Source organism: Pygocentrus nattereri, chromosome 15, assembly GCF_015220715.1.
Source record: "Pygocentrus nattereri isolate fPygNat1 chromosome 15, fPygNat1.pri, whole genome shotgun sequence".
NCBI lineage: Eukaryota > Metazoa > Chordata > Actinopteri > Characiformes > Serrasalmidae > Pygocentrus > Pygocentrus nattereri.
This window is the reverse complement of record NC_051225.1, coordinates 37,263,258-37,283,211: the sequence shown is the minus strand read 5'-3', so window position 1 is coordinate 37,283,211 and position 19,954 is coordinate 37,263,258. Positions and strand designations below refer to the sequence as shown.

General features: G+C 41.2%; 1 protein-coding gene across 3 annotated transcripts in view; it reads left to right on the top strand.

Annotated features, from left to right (window-relative positions):
• The window catches only part of adamtsl3 (ADAMTS-like 3), a 274,633-nt gene that overhangs the window by 138,948 nt on the left and 115,731 nt on the right, over positions 1-19,954 (top strand). For all 3 annotated transcript variants that reach the window (XM_037545502.1, XM_037545501.1, XM_037545503.1), the window contains exons 5-6: positions 15,030-15,075; positions 18,997-19,233. In XM_037545502.1, the coding sequence (XP_037401399.1) occupies positions 15,030-15,075; positions 18,997-19,233 (283 nt within the window). The remainder of the gene's footprint in view (positions 1-15,029; positions 15,076-18,996; positions 19,234-19,954) is intronic.

Sequence of the window (19,954 nt, the reverse complement as noted above, 5' to 3'; positions counted from 1 at the left end):
AACGGGCCGTTACGACTGGTAAGATACACTTGTGTAATTACATGAGAGAGAACGGGCCGTTACGACTGGTAAGATACACTTGTGTAATTACATGAGAGAGAACGGGCCGTTACGACTGTTAAGATACACTTGTGTAATTACATGAGAGAGAACGGGCCGTTACGACTGTTAAGATACACTTGTGTAATTACATGAGAGAGAACGGGCCGTTACGACTGGTAAGATACACTTGTGTAATTACATGAGAGAGAACGGGCCGTTACGACTGGTAAGATACACTTGTGTAATTACATGAGAGAGAACGGGCCGTTACGACTGGTAAGATACACTTGTGTAATTACATGAGAGAGAACGGGCCGTTATGACTGTTAAGATACACTTGTGTAATTACATGAGAGAGAACGGGCCGTTACAACTGTTAAGATACACTTGTGTAATTACATGAGAGAGAACGGGCCGTTACAACTGGTAAGATACACTTGTGTAATTACATGAGAGAGAACGGGCCGTTATGACTGTTAAGATACACTTGTGTAATTACATGAGAGAGAACAGCCATTACGACTGTTAAGATACACTTGTGTAATTACATGAGAGAGAACAGCCGTTACGACTGTTAAGATACACTTGTGTAATTACATGAGAGAGAACAGCCGTTACGACTGGTAAGATACACTTGTGTAATTACATGAGAGAGAACGGGCCGTTACGACTGGTAAGATACACTTGTGTAATTACATGAGAGAGAACAGCCGTTACGACTGTTAAGATACACTTGTGTAATTACATGAGAGAGAACAGCCGTTACGACTGGTAAGATACACTTGTGTAATTACATGAGAGAGAACGGGCCGTTACGACTGGTAAGATACACTTGTGTAATTACATGAGAGAGAACAGCCGTTACGACTGTTAGATTACACTTGTGTAATTACATGAGAGAGAACGGGCCGTTACAACTGTTAAGATACACTTGTGTAATTACATGAGAGAGAACAGCCGTTACGACTGTTAAGATACACTTGTGTAATTACATGAGAGAGAACAGCCGTTACGACTGTTAGATTACACTTGTGTAATTACATGAGAGAGAACGGGCCGTTACGACTGGTAAGATACACTTGTGTAATTACATGAGAGAGAACGGGCCGTTACGACTGGTAAGATACACTTGTGTAATTACATGAGAGAGAACAGCCGTTACGACTGTTAGATTACACTTGTGTAATTACATGAGAGAGAACGGGCCGTTACGACTGGTAAGATACACTTGTGTAATTACATGAGAGAGAACGGGCCGTTACGACTGGTAAGATACACTTGTGTAATTACATGAGAGAGAACAGCCATTACGACTGTTAGATTACACTTGTGTAATTACATGAGAGAGAACAGCCGTTACGACTGTTAGATTACACTTGTGTAATTACATGAGAGAGAACAGCCGTTACGACTGTTAGATTACACTTGTGTAATTACATGAGAGAGAACGGGCCGTTACGACTGTTAAGATACACTTGTGTAATTACATGAGAGAGAACAGCCGTTACGACTGTTAGATTACACTTGTGTAATTACATGAGAGAGAACAGCCGTTACGACTGTTAGATTACACTTGTGTAATTACATGAGAGAGAACGGGCCGTTACAACTGTTAAGATACACTTGTGTAATTACATGAGAGAGAACAGCCGTTACGACTGGTAAGATACACTTGTGTAATTACATGAGAGAGAACAGCCGTTACGACTGTTAGATTACACTTGTGTAATTACATGAGAGAGAACAGCCGTTACGACTGTTAGATTACACTTGTGTAATTACATGAGAGAGAACGGGCCGTTACAACTGTTAAGATACACTTGTGTAATTACATGAGAGAGAACGGGCCGTTACAACTGTTAAGATACACTTGTGTAATTACATGAGAGAGAACAGCCGTTACGACTGTTAAGGTAGTATTAAGATACACTTGTGTAATTACAAGAGGCAAAACTGAAGTTGATACATGTGTCATTACATGAGCTGTACTTCTGTAGTTCATCTGTAAGAGTGACTAAATCATTAGTAGTTACATATGTTGTTCACATATAACTATACAGTTATTAGAGACACTTAATAAAACGTGGGAGCCTGTGAATATTTAAAGGTGCATAATATCTGAGCATTTTCTATTTTGTCACAAGGTCTCTGAAAGCCAAAATTCCCCCTATGAAAATAATTATAAAACAGGACTTGTGTACCCTGCCCGGAACAGGGTTACCGAGGCCCCACCCTGGAGCCAGGCCTGGGGGATGGGCTCGCCAGTGAGCGTCTGGTGGCTGGGCATTTACTCATGGTGCCCGGCTGGGCCCAGCCCGAAGGGGTTACATGAGTCCCCCCTCCCATCGACCCACCTTTGCTTTGTGGATCGGGCAGTGTCCGAAGGCGTGGGCCTTGGCGTTCTGATCCTCAGTTGCTGAAACTGGCTTTTGGAACTTGGAATGTTACCTCATTGGCGGGGAAGGAGCCTGAGTTGGTTCCAGGTGCATTTAATGTTTCTAATGGTCTTTCTAAGCAGGGCATCCTAGTAATTGAAAAGTGATGGACCTGAGAAGAGCAGTGAACTTGGACCAGAAGTACAGCCTATGTAATGATGCATGTATGTCAACCTCAGTTTTGCCTCATGCAATTACACAAGTATTTATTTTTTAATACACTACAGACCAGTCATGTCTTTTCCAGCAGTTAAAGTAGGATTTATGTTACATAATTACTGTGTTATTACTGTGTTGTAACACGGAAACTAATCACATCACATACCTTTCTGTAATTACACTGTACCTATATAACAACAACTGAGGAACTTTCCTGTAGTGTTAAAATTACACTCTATAATGAATGGAGAGCTCCTGGGTAGTTGCTACATATGTGCAGTGTAGTGATGGAGTGGAAATATAGATGTAGCTTTGGAGGAAATTCAAAATATTTCATTAATGTTATGAAAGGTACATGTTAAGAAAAGGGGTCGTCTGCTCTTCTGTCACATTACAGAATGGTTTAAAGCTGAAAATGGCCACAGTGTAACAGCACTAGCCATATAAACGGAAGTAAGTCATGTCTGAATGTAGGTTATTACATACTTCCTTTTATTGCTGGAAAAAATTCTGATCACTAATGTAATAACTTTTATCACCTTTGTGTAATTACATGAGAGAGAACAGCCGTTACGACTGGTAAGATACACTTGTGTAATTACATGAGAGAGAACGGGCCGTTACGACTGTTAAGATACACTTGTGTAATTACATGAGAGAGAACGGGCCGTTACGACTGTTAAGATACACTTGTGTAATTACATGAGAGAGAACAGCCGTTACGACTGTTAAGATACACTTGTGTAATTACATGAGAGAGAACAGGCCGTTACGACTGTTAAGATACACTTGTGTAATTACATGAGAGAGAACGGGCCGTTACGACTGTTAAGATACACTTGTGTAATTACATGAGAGAGAACGGGCCGTTACGACTGGTAAGATACACTTGTGTAATTACATGAGAGAGAACGGGCCGTTACGACTGGTAAGATACACTTGTGTAATTACATGAGAGAGAACGGGCCGTTACGACTGTTAAGATACACTTGTGTAATTACATGAGAGAGAACGGGCCGTTACGACTGTTAAGATACACTTGTGTAATTACATGAGAGAGAACAGCCGTTACGACTGGTAAGATACACTTGTGTAATTACATGAGAGAGAACGGGCCGTTACGACTGGTAAGATACACTTGTGTAATTACATGAGAGAGAACGGGCCGTTACGACTGTTAGATTACACTTGTGTAATTACATGAGAGAGAACGGGCCGTTACGACTGTTAAGATACACTTGTGTAATTACATGAGAGAGAACAGCCGTTACGACTGTTAGATTACACTTGTGTAATTACATGAGAGAGAACGGGCCGTTACGACTGGTAAGATACACTTGTGTAATTACATGAGAGAGTACGGGCCGTTACGACTGTTAAGATACACTTGTGTAATTACATGAGAGAGAACGGGCCGTTACGACTGGTAAGATACACTTGTGTAATTACATGAGAGAGTACGGGCCGTTATGACTGTTAAGATACACTTGTGTAATTACATGAGAGAGAACGGGCCGTTACGACTGGTAAGATACACTTGTGTAATTACATGAGAGAGAACGGGCCGTTACGACTGTTAAGATACACTTGTGTAATTACATGAGAGAGAACGGGCCGTTACGACTGGTAAGATACACTTGTGTAATTACATGAGAGAGAACGGGCCGTTACGACTGTTAAGATACACTTGTGTAATTACATGAGAGAGAACAGCCGTTACGACGGGTAAGATACACTTGTGTAATTACATGAGAGAGAACGGGCCGTTACGACTGTTAAGATACACTTGTGTAATTACATGAGAGAGAACGGGCCGTTACGACTTGTAAGATACACTTGTGTAATTACATGAGAGAGAACGGGCCGTTACGACTGGTAAGATACACTTGTGTAATTACATGAGAGAGAACGGGCCGTTACGACTGGTAAGATACACTTGTGTAATTACATGAGAGAGAACGGGCCGTTACGACTGGTAAGATACACTTGTGTAATTACATGAGAGAGAACCTGGGGGATGGGCTCGCCAGTGAGCGTCTGGTGGCTGGGCATTTACTCATGGTGCCCCGCTGGGCCCAGCCCGAAGGGGTTACATGAGTCCCCCCTCCCATCGACCCACCTTTGCTTTGTGGATCGGGCAGTGTCCGAAGGCGTGGGCCTTGGCGTTCTGATCCTCAGTTGCTGAAACTGGCTTTTGGAACTTGGAATGTTACCTCATTGGCGGGGAAGGAGCCTGAGTTGGTGCGCGAGGTTAAGAGATACCGGCTAGATATAGTCGGGCTCACTTCAACACACAGCTTGGACTCTGGGCTCAATCTCCTTGAGAGGGGCTGGACTTTATTCTTTTCTGGAGTTGCCCATGGTGAGAGGTGGCGGGCAGGTGTAGGCTTTCTCATAGCCCCTCGACTCGGTGCCTGTATGTTGGGGTTTTCTCCGGTGGACGAGAGGGTAGCTTCCCTGCGCTTCGGGTTGGGGAACGGGTCCTGACTGCTGTCTGTGCTTATGCACCGAATAACAGTTCCGAGTACCCAGCCTTCTTAGAGTCCTTGGGAAGGATGCTTGAAAGTGCTCCTCCTGGAGACTCGATTGTCCTACTGGGGGACTTCAATGCTCACCTGTGACAGTGTGACCTGGAGGGGTGTGATTGGGAGGAATGGCCTCTCTGATCTGAACCCCAGTGGTGTTCAGTTTTTGGACTTCTGTGCAAACCACAGTTTGTCCATCACGAACACCATGTTTGAACACAAGGATGTCCATAAGTGCACATGGCACCAGGACACCCTAGGCCGCTGTTCAATGATTGACTTTGTAGTTGTGTCATCTGACTTGCGGCCATGTGTTCACGAGTGATGGTACAAGGGAGCGGGAGATTGACAGGCGGATTGGTGCTGGGTCATCAGTGATGCGGGCTCTTTACTGGTCTGTTGTGGTAAAGAAAAAGCTGAGCCACAAGGGAAAGCTCTCGATTTACTGGTCGATCTATGTTCCCACCCTCACCTATGGTCATGAGCTTTGGGTAATGACCGAAAGAATAAGATCGCGAATACAAGCGGCCGAAATGAGTTTCCTCCGCAGGGTGTCTGGCCTCTCCCTTAGAGATCGGGTGAGAAGTTCGGTCATCCGGGAGGGACTCGGAGTAGAGCCGCTGCATCGAGAGAAGCCAGTTGAGGTGGTTCAGGCATCTGGTTAGGATGCCTCCTGGACGCCTCCCTCGTGAGGTGTCACAGGCAAGTCCACCTGGGAGGAGACCCCGGGGAAGACCCAGGACACGCTGGCGTGACTATAGCGCCCAGCTGGCCTGGGAGCGCCTCGGAATCCCCCCCAGAGAGCTAGTGGAAGTGGCTGGGGAAAGGGAGGTATGGGCCTCATTGCTCAGGATGCTGCCCCTGTGACCCGAACCCCGGAGAACCGGAAGATGATGGATGGATGGATGGATCTCTGAAATCTTCCTGTTTTCCAGTATAATGTTGAAATAGCTCTTTTTATTAGCAGCGTTCGCACACAGAAGAGGGTTATTTATTGTTTTTATGTAAAGCTGTCATGAAACCTTTCATTTTATTTGAGTGTTGCTTTAATGATTGAACTTTACTAATTAGCTTGAAATAGTGTCTTTTTGCAAAGTTGTTTTTGTGCAGTTACAGGCCTTTCTTGCTGGTGGTGATGAAATATTGGCACTCGCTGCTTTTTTCCGTGCTTTTGCAGTGAATTCTAGCGTAGTATGGCCCAGAAAAGAAGCATTAGCGCTCCATCTCTTCCAGCTCAGCTGAGAGACACACATCATTTGCGCTGGGCTACTTGCAGTGAAGGAGCCTAATTGGCCGGATGTGCTTCGGAATCAGAAATGGTCCAATTACGCTGTGTTTTGGGTCTCATTAGAAGCGCCTGCCCGTCAGATCGGAATCAGTGTTTCTGAATTGAATGCTTCCTGCGTGTAGAGATGTGTTCTCTGTGGGGGTTTCGGGTTTCTTATGAGTCACAGATGTGTCTAATGTCAAATTTTCCTCCTCGGCCCCTCTCCGAGCCCCTCCAACACAGACATTAGAGTTGCTCAGCAAGCTTTTCCCAGTGGCTTTAATGTGACTGAGGCATCTCACGCCTACAGACTTTGTGATTTAACTTGTGAAAGTGGATTAATGTAACTTATACTACATATAAACCCTAGAAGTCCAGAGTTAATATTGTCATTTTGGTAAACATTCAATTCACATTCCTGTTTAAAGGGCCAATATCATGGAAAGCTGAGTTTCCCCTTGATCTTTTTTTAATTAGAGACATTCAAAGCTTTTTAGTATAGCACCTTTCATACACCGGTGCAATTCAAAGTGCTTTACACAGACACAGAAAAATAACAGCATTGAATAATAAGGTCATACTTTATTTTGAGTGGTCCTTTTTAAATAAAGTAAACACTCAACAGACTCTAAGTAACATCAATAACTTCTCAATGATGTAGCAGCAGTGAATATATTGAGTAGATTATTAAGAGACTTTTAATTAACTGCGTAAATAAATGTGTTTATAATCTGCTGAATTCAGTTGTTTTTCATTTTATTTGGTGTCCACGTTCAGATCTGTAAACGTTTCACCTGAGAAGAACTGAACATTAACAGGTTTAATGCAGACCCTTCAACGTCCTCAACAAGCTGTTTCAGACATACTGCCGACACCATGCTGTACCTGGAGCTTCACTGGATTAAGATTTGGTTTAGGTTATAGTTAGGATTATGTTTTGGGTTGAGGTTAAAGATCAGGTCCTGTGTGAGGGTTAGGTTTAGGTTTTGGGTTGAGGTTAAAGATCAGGTCCTGGGTGAGGGATAGGTTTAGGTTTTGGGTTGAGGTTAAAGATCAGGTCCTGGGTGAGGGATAGGTTTAGGTTTTGGGTTGAGGTTAAAGATCAGGTCCTGGGTGAGGGATAGGTTTAGGTTTTGGGTTGAGGTTAAAGATCAGGTCCTGGGTGAGGGATAGGTTTAGGTTTTGGGTTGAGGTTAAAGATCAGGTCCTGGGTGAGGGATAGGTTTAGGTTTTGGGTTGAGGTTAAAGATCAGGTCCTGGGTGAGGGATAGGTTTAGGTTTTGGGTTGAGGTTAAAGATCAGGTCCTGGGTGAGGGTGAGGGTTAGGTTTTGGGTTGAGGTTAAAGATCAGGTCCTGGGTGAGGGATAGGTTTAGGTTTTGGGTTGAGGTTAAAGATCAGGTCCTGGGTGAGGGTTAGGTTTAGGTTTTGGGTTGAGGTTAAAGATTAGGTCCTGGGTGAGGGTTAGGTTTAGGTTTTGGGTTGAGGTTAAAGATCAGGTCCTGGGTGAGGGCTAGGTTTAGGTTTTGAGTTGAGGTTAAGGGTAAGGTAAAAGTTAGGATTAGGACCAGTGTAAAGGCCAGGATTAGGTTTTGGGCTTTAGATTAAGGTTAGGGTTAGGTTTAGGGACAGGGTGAGTGTAAGGGTTAGAATAAGATTTTGAGTTGAGGTTAGGGTTAAGATTAGTTCCAGGGTGAGAGTTAGGATTAGGTTCTGGGTTGAGGTTAAGGTTAAGGTTAGGATTAGGGACAGTGTAAGAGTTAGGATTAGGTTTTGAGGTGAGGGTGAGGGTTAGGATTAGGTTTTAGGGTTGAGATTAAGGTTAGGGTTAGGGCCAGTGTAAAGGCCAGGATTAGGTTTTGAGTTGAACTTAGGGTTAGAGCCAGGGTAAGGGTTAGGATTAGGTTTTGAGTTGAGGTTAGCATATCTGGCCTTGTCTGAGAGCTTGTTCCAGCAATTGGCAGCATAGTAACTGAATGCTGCAAGTTTGGTTCGGATTCTGGGCTCTACTAACTGACCCATCCAGAGTGATCAGAGAGGCCTGTTGGGTTCAGCAGTATATTTTGGCCATTCAGAGATTTATATATAATTAGACACACTTTAAAACCTATTCTGTACTTTGCTGGTAGCCAGTGCAGTAACCTGAGGACTGGAGTGATATGCTCAGATCTCTTAGCTCTCCTAAACGTTCTAGCAGCTGCATTTTGAATAAGCTGTAGTTTAGATGTAGGAAGATCGGTAAAGAGACGGTAGTCAGAAGTCCAGCCTGCTGGAGATAAATACACACGTTTTTCTAGGTCTTGTTGTGACGTGACATTTTTAAACTTTGATATGTGAGATGGTACGCAAAAAGTTTCCAAATGTCCCATTCACTGTCCAGTTCATTCAGTCCATACACAGAAACTAAACTGCAAAAACAGCTTGATTTGAATTCACTGTTTCTGTGATGTCGCTGGAACTGCCTTATTTACGTATATCCACCTATTCAGGCTACAGCCGTTTAGCTCCGCCCATTCACGCTGAAGTTATCCAGAGCGTTTCAGCTCTCCATGCGTTTTGAATCAGTCAGCCAATCAGAACAGAGCTCATTTTACATAGGTCATTTGTTAAGGCACAGTAATTTACACAGCCTGTTTACTTGTACGGGGTGAAGAGAGGTTGGGCAATATGTAAAAAGAAGTTATGACAATAGTTGTTACATAAAACCACAAATGGTATAAGTGGAACTAAAAAAAAAATGAAAGAAAAAACCCCAAAATAAATGTAGCATATAGACTCTTTCAGTATTCTCACAGAATTACATAATAACAGTTAGTTATATATTTACATAATGGTTTATATTCCCATTCAATTCATGTTTTCATGTTTGTTTCATTCAATAATTTCTTCAAATTCAAATCATAATATAATATCTACTCTTTTACTTTCCACACACAGTTTCTCCGCTTACTCTACTGAGCTAGAAGCGAGAAATAATCTGTATATACGTATATATTATGTACCAAAAACATTCATTCGTTTTCCAACTTCTTTATTCCTTAGAATTAAACAGGCTGTTTTTGGACCTATGCCTTTAAACTGACATATGTAAATGACCTCTTTTCTGATTGGCTGTCTTGTGTTGTGCCTCCCTAAAGAAGTGTAGAGTGAATGTTTTAAAACTTTAACAATTTACTACATTAAACTTTTATGGTTTATCCACTTTTGGAATATGAGATATTAAATGCATATATATATATATATATATATATATATATACATACATAGAGAGAGAGAGAGAGATGAATTTGTACAATATATATGTACAAGTTGAGTTTATATGGTTTAAAACAGTCACTCCAACGGTGATGAGCAGTAGTGCAAAGTGCCTTTGTCATTACTGTCTTTAACTGTCACTTTTTGATCCCTGAATTGGGTCCATACTGTGAACGTGCTAATATTGTTGTGTAAAGTCATGTCTTTGCTATTATGTCCTATGGAAAACAGCACTGATGCTGATCCTGAGATAATATCACAGCATGCTGCAGATAAGACCAAGAGATAATGCATCTGCTCCTCCAGGGCTCAGTAGCAGGCTAGCAGCTTGCTGGTTTGAGGCCCAGGCTGTGTTTTGATTACGTTCCACTGATTAGAGGAGAATCTGGAAACTATTCTGTGGTTGATTTTGTGGTTTGCAAACGAAGTGGCTCATAATGATTGACAGCATTAAAACAGCGTCACTTTCTCCCATCAAGTCAGCCCGGTTTGGAGAATGGAAAATGCCAGGTGTTCTGTAGAGGCTTGTGTTGTAGCCAGAAATGCATATAAAACTTTACTTTTGTACACTTTCAAGGTGATTTTGTTGCATGATTTCCTCTGTACTGTTGCTTTTTGCAAACCCAGATCCAAAAAAGTTTGGACATATGGTAAAATGCTGATAAAAACAAAAAGCAGTATATTATAAACCAACTTTGACCCGTGTTTGAACAAAAACAGCGTAAAAACAAGATATCTAACGTTTCATCTTTTCAACTTTATTGTTTTTTGTAAATATTTGGTTACTCTGAAATGGCACCTGCAACACAGAGGCCATTAAAGTCTAGGACCATTCATAAATATCTTAAACAGGTAATGTAACGCGGAGCGAGGAGGCGGACGCTCATGCTGAGATAAGCAAGATTTATTACGGGCAAATCAAGGGTCAAAGTCGTAACAGTCCAGGTTCAAGTAGCCAATACGGAGAGAATGCGGGTCAGACATGATGAACAAAAACACTGAACCTCAACCAAGAATCAAACAACAGCAAACCAGAACAAGCTTCCAAACATCAAACAGTACAAACAGAACATCCAACACAAAGACCAACGAAAACAAAGGGCACACACGGGGCTTATAAAACACAGGGATAACGAGGGACAGGCGGAAAACAGGTGGTGACAATCAGGGGTGGAGTCACTAAACAAGGGGGCTGGACCAAAACAAATGCACATGGAAGATCAAAACAAAAAGCACATGGAGTAGGAGGAGCCAATTGTGACAGGGAAACAGATACAATCTTGCTTGGACCTAAACTTATCCAAGAAAGGTTTATTCCTTTCTTGTTGATTTTGTCAAGTTGACAAGTTGAGTTTCGCCATTCAGCACAAAATGCATCAGCAAAAAATCCAGAAGAAAAACAATATAACTCAAACAAATGCAAGACCGGGTATTGCACCCTCAACAGTATGTAATATCCTCAAAAATTCAGGGAACCTGGAAAAATCTGTGACGGATATCACTGTGTGGAAAAACTGTTGTCAATAAACCCTGGTGATTGCTGAATCAACAACGTCCATAAACGCCGCTGACTTCTCTGGGCTCATGCTCATCTGAAATAGACTGATGCTTTGTGGCAGTGTGTACTATAGTCTGCCAAGTCAACCTGACAGATTATTCACGGAAGTACAGTCCAGAACTGCCTCCCATTGAAAACATGTATCTACATAGCTCAAAATACGAAGGCCCTGTAAGGTTGCAGAGTTGTATAAGTAAAAACAGAAGAATGGCAAAAAATTCCAGTTTCTGAACTGGATCTATTTGTGTCTTCAGTCTCCAAATCATTATCATGCACTGTTAAAAGGAAAGGTGATGTAACACAGTGATAAACATGCTTCTGTCTTTTAATGTTTTAAATGTGTTGCAGGCATAAAATTTTTTAAAAAGTGTATATTTAGAAAAAACAATGAAGTTTAAAAGGTAAAACAAATAATGTGTTTTTGTCAATTTTATACAGGTAAACAGAACTTATTCATCACTGCTTCTTTTTTTATTAGCATTTCAGACACTATCCCAAATTGAGCTTGTAAAAGAACAGTTCAAAAAGCTAATGTTGCTAAAAGTGATAGCCAATAGCAAGGAATTATCATTATCCTAACAGTTGGCAATAACGTGCAGCGTATTTGGTCAAGCATTTGCTCAAAACTGGATCTGGAATATATAGTTAAATTTTCTCTCTTATCGCTAACAGTCAATGAAAATGAATGCCCACTTATTATCATTATGCAAATGACAGCATGCTAACTCACGTCTACTAACATCTATTGTTGTTAGCCACATTTGGCTGAGCTTTTAGTTTAAATTGATAGAAATACTGGCCACATGTAGTTGCTCACAATGAGGGAAAACCATTAGTGACCAGTTAGCTGTACATAAGTGACATCATGCTAACAACATGCATCATTAGCCATGTTTTACAACATGTTGTCCACGTAGTGATATTAGCACATTTTGTGTTTATTAAGTTATTCTTTTAAATTGAAATGAGAAAGTATGATGTTCATTTGCTGTCATGATTGGCCCCTCCTACTCCTCCATGTGCTTTTGTTTACCTTTTAGTCCTGTCAAGTGCTTTTTTGTTTCTTCCCAGTCCTGCCCCCTTGTTTTTAGACCCTGCTCTTGATTGTATCCACCTGTGTTCATCACCTGTGTCTTGTTTACCCCCCTCGTTGTCTCTGTATTTTAACCCTGTGTTTTTCCCTAGTTGTTTGCTGGTCTTTGTTTGTGCTGTTGGTATTGTTTGAAGTGTTTGGTATTGTTTGGTGTTTGTTTATTCTGGCCTTTGTGTCTTGACCCTGAGTAAGGATTTGCCCCTAATAAATCTCGCTCATCTCCGCAAATGTGTCCGCCTCATCATCGCTCCCCAACGTTACATTTGCCAGTAACGAAGAAAAAAAAATAGAGACCAATTAGAACTTTGCAATTTACTACTAGGTAGCCAACAAGCTATAACTTTAAACCAAGGCTTGGGTCTATTATATGCTGTTCATTTCTAATTACTAACAATGAGTGAAGGTAATAGCAAGTAACATTATATTAGCTATTAGATTTCATTATAGGCATATAAGCATCCTGCAAATTGGGGTGAGCAATTGTATTGTTTTTACTCTCAGTCTCATTGCTAACAGTGACTGAAAGTGAACGGCCACATATTAGCAGCATTACATCCGGCTAACTCATGCCTACTGGCTTTCATCTTTAGCCAGATTAGTTTACCTCATCAGCTTGGTCTTTTTATATAGAAGCTATGAAGTATGTTATTTATTTAACAACACAGGAAAGCTGGTAGCAACTAGTTAGCATTATGCAGGAGACATCAGGCATCTTCCATTCTTTGTTAGCCATGTTAGCATATTTAGCTAGTCCTGTAAATTGAGGAAATGTAATAATCTCAAACAACTCCCTGCTCCCTAAATAGTGCACTACACTGTTAGAAATAAAGGTACCATGCAGGTACATCATTCATTCATCAAGGTACAAACTATGTAAGTGCACCCTCAAAGGTACAGCAGTGGTTTTAAGATCCAGTGTTGTACCTTATGTGACTTTTTCCCAGTGGAAAAGTGGATATTTGTACCTTTTCATAACCAGATGTTTTAAATCAGAGCATTAAAATAAAACGCCTGGAGGCGAGACGGGGGGTGAGGAATCAATACAACTTAGAAAATATCATTTCAATGGATTCTGGTACAGTTATGTTCCCTGACAAAAGGTACCGGGATGTACCCCTGAGGGTACCACCACAGTGACAAGAGGGGTGTAACGGGGAGCAAGGAGGCGGACGCACTTGCTGAGATAAGCGAGATTTATTATGGGCAAATCCAGGGTCAAGACGGTCCGGGGTCTATGAGCCAACATGGATAGAACGAGAGTTAGACATGATGACAAACAATAAACAGGTTCAAACAACACGTCAAACGAACAGCACGATCAAACACATCGAACAAAGCCAACAATCAAACAAAGACCAGTGAAAACAGGGCAAACTCAGGGCTTAAATACGACACCGGGAAGACAAGCGACAGGTGAAAACAATCAGGGGCGGAGTTACAAAACAAGGGGCAGGACTACAGATGCCAAAACAAATGCACATGGAAGATCAAAACAAAGGAGCACATGGAGTAGTGGGAGGAGCCAACCGTGACAAGATTGTTGTACCTTTTTTCTGAGAGTGTACATAGGAATTTAAATACTGGATCCTGCAAAAAAAACACTGTCAAAATATAGCTAAAAATAGTCATTTGGGACTCGATAATGATGCACTATTGGCGTTAGAGGCTAGAATTTCTAAACTTTCATAGCTAGAGCACTATTTAGGGAGTACAGAGCCGTTTGGGATTCAGCCTGAGTTTGACACGACTTCTGACTGAAACACGGACATTTGAAGCATTTAATCCATTCAGGTGACTTTTTTGACTTTATACTGCTGTTTCACAGTGAATCATACCGTAACTTCTTTCATTCAAGCCTGTGGTATTAATGATGGGGTTGTTTAGGCTGTTTGTTATCTTTTAGCCTATCCTAGTTAAGAAAATAAGTCAACAGCCCCTCAGTTTAAACGGAAAACGGCTTCTTACTTAATCAATGTACTGTGTGGCCTACTCGGTTTTAATCCTAAAAGGGAATGAATTAAAGTTAATAGCCACCGATTAACATTATGCATGTAAGACCATGCAGTCAGGTGGCTACTAGCCTCCATTCATTGTCAGGCATGTTAGTGTACTTGGCTATTCTCCCCTCTTTCTTCTCCCTGTTTCTCTCTCTTCACATCTGAGTTTTTCACATTCTTGACTCCACATCAAGGGGACTTTTGCAAGTGCCACAAGCCGGGAGTTGATGAGAAGAGCCTGAGTTAGTTTGGCACATCTGAAGCGAAACCCTGTCAGTTTCATAGCGTTACGCAAGCTCTGTTGTCTTCGTCTGAGTGCCTCTGTTAGCCTGAGATTAGAAGGGAAGCTTGGCAGCCTGAGCTGCGGGACAGGTGTGCCGTCGCACCTTTGAGCTGTTTGAAGAAGCCGTGCTGTCTGTAGCCCAACAAACGCTGCTGAATTTCTGTGTGGAGCTGTTTTTATCAGTAGAAGCGTGTTTTCCTGTACAAGCACGAGCAAATAAGCAAATTTGAGAAAACCAGCAAGCGAGCAAAACATCTGACAGTTTTAGAGACAAAATTTAAATAAAATCTGATTTAATCAGGTTGGAACTTTTTCCTGGCAGCAGAGCATTTACAAACTGAATGCGCCAGCCGGGTTACGGTTGTCAACAAAATAATAGTTTGAAAGGCCTAATCTTTTTTTTTTTTTCTTTGCAGGAATTGTGAAGGGAGGAACATCCGTTACAGAACGTGCAGCAACACAGTGAGTGGAAATCAAACTATTTAAACATGTTTATTGTTTTATGATTTAAAGCAATTGTTCAGCCACAAATTAAATTCACAAACCTTTCTTCCTACAACGTTCTGCACTGGAGCTAAAAGATCAGATATCACTGTAAAATGACTTTTTAAAAACATTTTAAAAGATATATATCAATAAATTTGTCTGAACCAATTAGCACTATGCCAACAGGTGGTGACTAGTTTTTAAGCTTTCTTAGTCAAATTAGCTTATTGGGTGAAGATATTGCTTTAAATTAGGTCAGAAAGCTGTTAACAGTGACTGAAACTGAATTGGCCATTAACATTGATATCCTGCTATCTCATGTCTTCTAGCGTCTATTTGTTGTTATCCATATTAACATATTTTGTCAAGCTATTTCTTTAGGTAATGAAGGCATATACCAGACCATTTAGTGTCATGTTAATTGCATGCCTACATCATCACTTACTTATCTTAAAGGGTGATGTCAGAAGTAAATAGATGTTTCTCATAAAGTAGCTAATGAGTGGAAACACAAGGTTGGTGTTTCTAATAAAGTGGCCAGTGAGTGGAAATACAAAGTAGGTGTTTATAATAAAATGGCCAGTTATTGTAAGTACAAGGTTGGTGTTTCTAATAAAGTGGCCAGTGAGTGGAAGTACAAAGTGGGTGTTTCTAAGAAAGCGGCCAGTGAGTGGAAATACAAGGTGTGTGTTTCTAATAAAGTGGCCAGTTAGTGGAAGTACAAAGTGTGTGTTTCTAATTAAGTGACCAGTGAGTGGAAGTACAAGGTAGGTGTTTCTAATAAAGTGGCCAGTGAGTGGAAGTACAAAGTGTGTGTTTCTAATTAAGTGACCAGTGAGTGGAAGTACAAGGTAGGTGTTTCTAATAAAGTGGCCAGTGAGTGGAAGTACAAAGTGGGTGTTTCTAATTAAGTGATCAGTTAGTGGAAGTACAAAGTGGGTGTTTCTAATAAAGTGGCCAGTTAGTGGAAGAACAAAGTAGGTGTTTCTAATTAAGTGATCAGTTAGTGGAAGTACAAGGTGGGTGTTTCTAATAAAGTGGCCAGTTAGTGGAAGTACAAAGTGGGTGTTTCTAATAAAGTGGCCAGTGAGTGGAAGTACAAAGTAGGTGTTTCTAATAAAGTGGCCAGTTAGTGGAAGAACAAAGTGGGTGTTTCTAATAAAGTGGCCAGTGAGTGGAAGTACAAAGTAGGTGTTTCTAATAAAATGGCCAGTTAGTGGAAGTACAAAGTGTGTGTTTCTAATTAAGTGGCCAGTTAGTGGAAGTACAAAGTGTGTGTTTCTAATTAAGTGACCAGTGAGTGGAAGTACAAGGTAGGTGTTTCTAATAAAGTGGCCAGTGAGTGGAAGTACAAAGTGTGTGTTTCTAATTAAGTGACCAGTGAGTGGAAGTACAAGGTAGGTGTTTCTAATAAAGTGGCCAGTGAGTGGAAGTACAAAGTGGGTGTTTCTAATTAAGTGATCAGTTAGTGGAAGTACAAAGTGGGTGTTTCTAATAAAGTGGCCAGTTAGTGGAAGAACAAAGTAGGTGTTTCTAATTAAGTGATCAGTTAGTGGAAGTACAAGGTAGGTGTTTCTAATAAAGTGGCCAGTTAGTGGAAGTACAAAGTGGGTGTTTCTAATAAAGTGGCCAGTGAGTGGAAGTACAAAGTAGGTGTTTCTAATAAAATGGCCAGTTAGTGTAAGTACAAGTTTGGTGTTTCTAATAAAGTGGCAAGTGAGTTGAAATAGGGCCATATTCAGTAAGGATATAGATGTAAAATGTAATGTTGTGTATGATTGTAGATTCCTATTCATATGTTCCCTTGCTCAAAGTAGAAGTTGGTATTAAAGGGTTAATAAAAGCATAAATGCATGATTTATAATGATTCCTGTTTTAGTTTTCACTTCACAACATCTCAGGAGAAATGAAGCTTCATTGCACACTTCCTCAATAAAAGGAAAGAGAGCCAAGATACAAAAAAACATCTCCTAGCATTTTTACCAAACGTGCTGGCAGATTGTCTTCACTTGAGCTCTGATACTGGTTGGCAGGACGTTCATACATGCGGCTGGTAAGATGGAGCTCAGTACGGCTCTGCTAGGGCCCTTAAAGACCATCTGATTTATCGGTTATATTCTCCTTCTTCTGCTACTGTACAATATGTCACCCGCAACTAGCCTGAGCTAGCCAGAAATAGAACTGAGAGCCGCGTCCTCATCCAAGTTTTTCTTCTAAGGTTGTGGTCAAGCATCTGGTAAAGTCCCCCTGTCCTGTCCCTTTCATCAGCAGAGGGAAACAGCAGGTTTTCCAGCTTGTGTGATGTCCATTGTGGACGTAGCCTCCCTACATCTTCATCAGGCCATTTCTGAAGAAGCCATCTGTCCTTCTCAGTTCATTTTAGTCAGCAGCCTGTTTTTCCAACATTGAAGTGGTTTCGCCTGAGCCCGCATTAGCGCTGGTAGGGGCCGGTTGGGAAAACGTCCCTGCATAATGTTTGTAGCGCTTCTGTCAGAATGATGGATGTTGAGAGAGGTTCTTCTGTGTCAGGCTTTGTAATTGGCATTGATGGAGTTAGCTTCTGAGCTTGGAGGCGCTTGACTATTTATTTCTCCTTCTGACCCCGTAGATCGAGCCGTGTCATGTTGAATTAAGGCTGGTTCTTGAAGTCGCCTCAATCATATGCATCTTCCGGGCGGAACAAGTGGGAGTCCACTTTTAGAAGCATTTTAGAGTGATGATCAAAACGAAAGCCTTGGAAAACAGAGCGAATTGGGCAGAGATGTATCGTTCACAGTCCTTTTCTCTGTCTTTCTGCTGGGCTGGCCTGGTTGGGAATGCAATTCAAGCTGACAGCAGCAAAAGGGCATTCTTAAAAATGTGTGAGGTTACAAACGGGAACCTTCAAAGTTGAAGGTTATCTGGTTCAGAGCCTTTTATTAATTATTAACGTGCACTTTCTCTGACTTCTTCACAGAGAATATTTTGTTCAGAGCATTTGAGGGAATTTATTATCAGTGTCTGATGTGTTAAAATGATAGTTGCACAAAACATACTTCTTTAGTTTTACCCTGAAACTATCAGGCTGGTGTAATTAAGAAGTAATAGAAGTTTACATCCCACCAAGCATCATGCAAACTGTAGGCCTAAAGCATCAGACACCATGTTGAGTTGTTTATAGACTTGCTTATGTGGTTCCTGATAAGTCATAAGGTAAATTAGGTGGAGATGCCCCCCCCCCAAGATGTCTAGACATCTCCCCACCCCACTCATATTTTCTCTCCTGAAAAGTTGAATGGCTAGGTTAGGGTTAGGGTTAGGTTTAGGGTTATGCTTCAAGGGTTCTTTGGTGCAGAAAAATGGTTCCCTTTGCATGATTAAAGGGTTCTTTGCATTGTGAAAGGCTTCTTCATGAATGTGCTATAGATGGATGTATGTGGAACCTTTTTTGAAAAGGTTCTAAATATCGCCCAAAAGGGTTCTTTTATTGTTACAAGCCTGACACTGTAACTATAGATAAACCCTTTTGGGTGCTATACAGAACATCAGTCTAAAGAACACTTTTATGATGCAAAGGGTTCTTTGAGTGTTCATGGTTCTATATAGAACCATTTTCTTTAGTCCAGAAAATATTATTTACATCATCAGACAGTTGTGGACTGTAGGCTGGCTATTTAGCTTTAGATAACTAAGTGGCTTTTAGCTTCTATTACTACTCAGATACATTAGCTTGTAGCTCAAGTGCTGAACCAAAGAAGCAAACACATCCAGGCTGATTGGCTGAATTTGGGGTGTGTGTGTGTGTGTGGGGGGGGGGGGGGGGGGGGGGGGGGCTGTGTAAATTGGTAGACAGATGCTTTAAGGTTAATTTAATCTAATATGTCAATCATCTAACACCTTGTTTGTTCCTTCGATCAGGACTGCCCTGCAGAGTCAGGTGATTTCAGAGCTCAACAGTGCTCTGCCCACAATGACATCAAATACCAGGGACAGACGTACGAGTGGATTCCGGTCAGTTATGACCCCGTCTCGCCATGCACTCTGAGGTGCCAGGCCCGAGGCAAAAGTCTGGCAGTGGAACTCGCGCCAAAAGTTCTGGACGGCACTCGATGCAAAGCAGACTCTCTGGACATGTGCATTAATGGCATTTGCCAGGTGAGTCCAGCTCTCCTGTATCTCTGGTCAATAAACCATGTCTGTAATGAGGTGAACGTTGAAATACCATGCAGTAGAACCGAGGAGAGGGGTTGTGCTTAAACACAAATATTAAATAAAACCAAACTCTTTAAAGTGGAATGTAAAACGTGTAATCAGGTGAGTCCAAGCATTGGTCTGATGCTGTAGGTCTGACAAGGAGAACTTATTTTCCTTATTTTGGCCATTTAAATCATCTGAAGAGGTACAGGCTGAAGCCCAGCTGCAGCGCACTGTTGCTATGACGCAGAGATTGTAGTCTTTGTGTTCAAAACCAGCTGTTAAATGGCACGTTTTGTTGATGTCCAGCTATTTCCAGCAAAACTGTGAATTTGTTTATCACCAGAGTCCGAGGCATTATTTACAGGTTTTGTTCATGCTTTGTTTATTGAGTCTAGCAAAGACATATAGTTAGTTACTTGAAACATCAGATGCAATTGAATAGAGAAAGAATAAAGAGACAAAGAATAAGCAAATTAGAAAATAAACATGTATGTATGAAACAAGCGTACTACAAATAACCCAAATACAGAAATAAAAACAATTGTATATATATATATATATATATATATATATATATATATATATATATATATATATATTTGTTTGCTCCTTTCTGATTTCATTTACAAACAGTTTTTTAATGATCATTTCATCCATTATCAACTGTTCCTGTGTGAAA